The sequence below is a fragment of the Geotrypetes seraphini genome, chromosome 12 (genome assembly GCF_902459505.1).
Source record: "Geotrypetes seraphini chromosome 12, aGeoSer1.1, whole genome shotgun sequence".
Taxonomy (NCBI): Eukaryota; Metazoa; Chordata; class Amphibia; order Gymnophiona; family Dermophiidae; genus Geotrypetes; species Geotrypetes seraphini.
In genome coordinates, this window is record NC_047095.1 from 90,039,108 (window position 1) to 90,045,107 (window position 6,000).

The window sequence follows — 6,000 nt, forward strand, 5'->3', positions numbered from 1 at the left end:
TTTGCAATACATTACTCTAACAGAACTGGAGTGCTCCAACTGCATTGCTGCTAGTGGAGGGTCGTGCTTCAATATTGTGTTTTCAATGGCTAGAGACATGCAGGTTCCCTGGAGTCCTGCAGAGCTTGCCTGTCCCCAACTATTGAAATTGTGATAGTGAAACAGCGCTCCCTGCTGGCAGAACTGCAGGTGGAGGACTCCCACTCAGAAGGAAAGTGCTTGCCGCTGTCCCAGAAAACATTTTTAGAGCTCTGACATTTTCATTCCATCTTCACAGGCTTGACTCGAACTCCATTCCTCTGAAAAAGAAGACAAGCAAGTGATCTAGCAACTCAAGACCACAAGAGAAAGAGAGAGAGAGAGAGAGAGAACTTGGAAAGTGTGCAGAAGGCAGAAGCTTAGCCCGCCGACTTACCATGGACCACGTTTCCACATTTTTCAAGTCTCTTTGGAAACTTGTGGAGTCAAAGCACACGGAAGGCGTGTACAATACCATCTGCCTGGCGGTGCTCTTGGCGCTGCCCACCGTAGTCCTCATCCTCTCCATCGTCATTTGCTGCCACTGTTGCTGCAGCAGAAAGAAGAAGACTGGCAGTGCCGACATCAAAACAGAGAAGAAAAAGAAGAAGAAAAACACCGAAGAAGACCTATGGATCTCAGCCAATCCGAAGGCCATGATGCTGGAGAAGATACCCTCGTTTTCTGCATAGCCAATGTAGCGCCTGCTGCAGGGACTGTGCGAATACTACCTAATTCTGAGCCAAGTTCGTGTAAACGGAAGAGGATACTCACTCCCCAGCTTAGGACTATTTACAGTCCACTAATGAAACAATGATGCCGCATATCCAGAAATAGCCATATAAATGATCACATACAATTATCAGATATGCAAATGATGCACACACCAGGCCCTCTATATGCAAGAATCTATGTATATTTTAAAGGCACAAGTTTACATGTGTATATTTAGAGTCAGACACATAATTACAGATCATATATTTAAAAGCATAGTTTTATAAGGACAATTATGAAGAAAGCAGCTTTTATATGGTAATGCAAACAGCACAATCTATGGCAGGGCTGCCCAATTCCAGGCCTCGAGATCTACTGGCAGGCCAGGTTTTCAGGATATCCACAATGAATATGCATGAGAGAGATCTGCCTGCACTGCCTTCGTGGTGTGTACTGTAAGAATGGCACTAAGGTGTTGTGTATGGCATCGCTTCATGAAACAGATAAGCAGGTTGCATTACTTTTTACTAATAAGAAGGAGCAACAGATATGGTTACTAGAGAATGACACAGTGACAAAATTCATCACCGTTCCCGTCCCCGCGGATAACCGCTGGAAACCATCTTCATGTCATTCTTTAAGGCGAGAGGGAAGAATCAGAGTATGAATGGCCACAACCACTGACCCACAAGCTTTACTTTGAATAATGCTGGTGTAGAAGGACTGAGGTTGAGATAGACACTAAAGAATGACAGTCTCTGGTGTCCTGAGCAGATATTGTGATGTCATAATGCCTCATTCCACCAGTGCCTAAGAGCCAATCACATCAGTGATATCACAATGGCTTCATTATCCTTGGCTCACATAAGAATTAGAGTATGAATGGCCACAACCACTGACCCACAAGCTTTGCTTTGAAGAATGCTGGTGTAGAAGGACTGAGAAAATGACGGGATTATTTCCCGCGGTTATCTGCGGGGACGGGAAAAGTGATGAATTTTGTCACCGTGTCATTCTCTAATGGTTACAAAACCTTTAACTGACACCAGCTATGCACAACCACTGTCTTACACTATCAATAATGTTACTCTTCCATTAGATTTTTCTTAAAGTGACTTACCATCCTTCGTGCTTGTGCTTCTAGCCCAGTCCAAGTCTGCTCTTCAAATTTATGAGGAGGGGGCGGGGCTGAAGTTGAGGTACCATGTACTTTGTAGCCGATGTTAAAGGAGATACAGTCCCTTTGCAACAGAGGGTCCTAAACTTGCCCCTAGCTAAGCCTTCTGGTGGGCTTTGGGTCTCCCTTCCAAGTTTCTGCCCTGGGCTCAGTATGTTTAACACTGGCCCAGTCCACAGATACCAAATTTTTCCGTGAATAGACTTCATCATTTTCCCTCTGTAACCTAGAAATAGAGAGCTTTCTCTGAAAACTACTATCTATAAATACTCCTAAATTCTGCCTCTAGATCAGGAGTGTCAAAGTCCCTCCTCAAGGGCCGAAATCCAGTGGGGTTTCAGGATTTCCACAATGAATATGCATGAAATCTATTTGCATGCACTGCTTTCATTGTATGCTAATAGATCTCATGCTTATTCATTGGGGAAATCCTGAAAACCCGACTGGATTGTGGCCCCCAAGGAGGGATTTTGACACCCCTGCTCTAGGTGGTATAATTGGGACTCCTTTCCCAAGCAGACTATATATGATGCACTGCCTACACACTGTCTATAACTATTAATGACAAATGAACTGAAACCATATTTGGTCATCAAACCTACATGGCAGCACACAACATGGTCACTGAGCCACTGCATTAGCTTGACACTATCAAAGATTTATACCTTTGCCCTAAGGGTGACCTTTCCAAACAAAGTACATGCTAAACATTTATCCCATAGGTTTAAATGGGTCAGACCCTAGCTATTCCATATGTTACAACTTGTGAACTTGAGGTAAGCTTTATTTGGCATTGTTGCTCAGAAGCAACATGTGTTTCTGGGAGATCTGCATCTCCAAAGGCCTGTTACTTGGCACCGTTGCTCTCGTTCAACATCAAGTTACCTAAAGCAGCCGTTTTCACCATCTGCCAATTAAAGGGTTCAATTCAAAAAAACATCCTTTGTAAAGTTACCCCCAGCATCAGGTTCCCAATTCAAGAACTTATTCACCAGGTATTAAAGCCTCCCAGTTAATACTACACACAGGACCGGAGAGGGAAGAATGAGGGCTCCTGCTTCCAAGGGCTTTTAGGCAGATCCAACACATTGCCTTTACAGTGTATAGAACAGGCTTTGGAAACAAATACTATAGATGAAACTATGCGATATTTATAACATCTTGTATGGAAAGAAGAAAGGGTTTACATACAGCCAAAAATTGCTTCTCCTTTTCCTCAGGGAGTTTTACAGTATATAATACCATGTATTAGATCAAATACAGAGGATCTAAAGATGACGATTCATCAGCACTATCTAGACAGACCGCAAGTCCTTCTATCACATGTACACAGTAACCCCTGGATTCTATAGACGGTGCCAAAGTTTTGATGCAGATCCAAGATGAGCACATAACCAAAACTATTACGCTATCAAGTATGAGTTAATGGACCTTAAAAATCAATAATTGTCCTAAACTGGTACTCATTTGGATTTGCATGTGCATCTATTTGCCCACTGTTCTATAACTCCGAGTGCCTAAATTCATAGGGCACAACTTCAAGGGGAATGTGGCCCGGGTGGGCGGATTGGCGTGTTGTGAAATTTGCACATAGTTTTATAGAATAGAACCATTTATGTGCCGAAATACCATGAGTTGAGGGCCAGCATTTACACCGGCGCTCAGCTTTAGGTGCTAGAATCAGGTCTAAGCGCTATTATATAAACAGTGCTCATCTCCGAGCACCCTTTATAGAAAACTGCTTAGCGTCGATTTGATCCAGCACCAATTTTTGAGTGCCATGTGTAGAATTCCCCCCCCCCCCTCCCAAATGCTGCATTCATCAAGGGCTGAGGTATTCAAGTAGCTCTGCTCCAGGGACCATGCTTTCATTCATCCAGGTTTCTTACCTCCCATCCTGACATTTTCTAGAATTTGGTGCCTATTTTTTTTTTTTAATTGAGAAAAGTATTTATTTTATTTAAAAATCATTTTTAGTCTGCAAAAGTTTTACATTCCTACAAATGACTTTGATATGCACTCTGAATATCAGACATATGTTTAAAACCCAAGTGAGATGTTTCAGACTCGTTTGCAGAAATGTTAAATGAGGACTCTGCTCTACAAAGTCTGCAATACATTAGGCTCAGAAATAAAATGAATTTGCCATTTTATTTTCTGCATAGTGACCAAGAGCTCTTTAAATCTTTTTTGACATTCTAATTCTAGTTCTAAAGCCATCTTCCAAAAGCCTTACCACTTTTCAGCCTCCCTGAGCCTCAACTTCAGATACACAGAGGCATATGCAACCCTACTAAGTTAATCAGGAAATCTGACTAAATTAGAAAAAGAAGAAACCATAACATACAAATTTGTTATGTTGAAACTCAAGACTTGCCTCTTCTTTAACAAAGCCCAATAGTGCCGGCCGCTGCTCTAACTGCCCCGAAGCCCATAGGTATTTAAAGGGCTTCGGGGCTTTTGCCATGTGGCATCCACTAGCACAGTTTTGTAAAAGGAGGGGGGGGGGGGGGGAGACATTTTAAGTACTCAGGAAAACTGTAAGAAAATTTACATTTGTTGATATTTATTTAATTGGTCTAAATTAATGACGGTATTACCTATACTGCAAGGAGATGAATGGTTGTTTCATTTTGCTGTAACTTTTATTTAATAAACTCTGAAATGCTTATATTAAGAACAGCACTGTAATTGGAACAGAGAAATATTAGGAGAATAACAGTGGCATTTCTGAGTACATAATTTAAATAATATCTTCCTTGTATACTATGTAATAAACTGTGTGGTATAGCAATGTTGTGAAACTCAGCCCATGTCGCCCTAACACATATTTAAAAATGCTTTTATACCTAATACTGTAATCAAATTGTTGCACATAATGTGTACACGAAATGTGCACACATCACAATAAAACATGTGCACAAGGGCATACAGTACATTAGACCAGAACTAATATTCTGCGCATGTCTGAAATGCTATTCACACATAAATATTATTGACATGGAGAGGCATAATCAAAAGAAAAGTCTATGTCCATTTTGGGCCTAGGGCGCTAGTCACCCAAAGTCGGCAGCGTCCAAAGTCCATCCTCGAAAAATATGTCCAAGATATGTTTTATTTCGAGAATTTTCTTTCAGGACATTCATGCATTTGATCGTCTAGACCAGGGGTAGGCAATTCCGGTCCTCGAGAGCCAGAGCCAGGTCAGGTTTTCAGGATATCCACAATAAATATGCATGAGATAGATTTGCATCTCAAGGAGGCAGTGCATGCAAATCCATCTCGTACATATTCATGGTGGAGATCCTGAAAACCTGACCTGGCTCCGGCTCTCGAGGACCGGAATTGCCTACCTCTGGGCTAGATCGCCAAGTCATCTGTCTTTATATTGCATTTCTCAACCAAAAATTTGTCCAAGTCCCAAATTCCAAGGACAAGACCTTTTGGACGTTAGAGGGGCCTGCATTGTGATGGACTGGCCACCCAGACATGGCAACAGAGTAGTGGGGCACCTTACAGGGCACTGCTGTGAACTTCACAAAAAGGGTGCTATATAAACATCTCACCACAACTCCCTTATAGGCTATGGTGAGCCCCTCCCCACAAAAAAACCTCACTATACCTACCTGTCTATGACTCCAATAACCACTGCAAGTGACACCTATATGACAGCAAAGTAGGGTTTAGGTGAGCTCACATAAATGTAATGGTTAGAGTGGCTTATGGGACTTCCTACTCCTCTCTATGCTTCACTAGCCCACCCTCCGAACTACTTAAGCCACCTCTGTGCAGCTCTACTGGGCTTTCCTATGCCAGGTGCTAATGTTCTGGAGGCAGGTATGTACGTTTTTATTTTGATTTTTATGGGGGTGCAATGGGGTGAGTGAACATGGGGGGGGGGGAGTGTGTGTGGGTCTTTACCTGGTCTCTGCAGTGGTTATCTGGTCCCTTTGGATACCTTTTGGGCACTTATACCTGATTTTAGATCGCCTAAGTCACAACTTATAAGTTCTGTCCATGAAGTCTCATCAAACCTTCAATATCGCTGCAGAGCGACTAACTTTAGATCGGCCCATATCCCACCCACCTCC

At 42.5% G+C, this 6,000-nt stretch overlaps 1 protein-coding gene across 1 annotated transcript in view; it reads left to right on the forward strand.

The window, feature by feature from the left end:
- Positions 1-1,409, forward strand: part of KIAA0040 (KIAA0040 ortholog) — an 81,298-nt gene extending 79,889 nt beyond the window's left edge. The window contains exon 2 of the mRNA XM_033916172.1: positions 278-1,409. Within this exon, the coding sequence (XP_033772063.1) occupies positions 417-710 (294 nt within the window). The 5' untranslated portion in view covers positions 278-416 and the 3' untranslated portion in view covers positions 711-1,409. The remainder of the gene's footprint in view (positions 1-277) is intronic.
- The last annotated feature ends 4,591 nt before the right edge of the window (positions 1,410-6,000 follow it).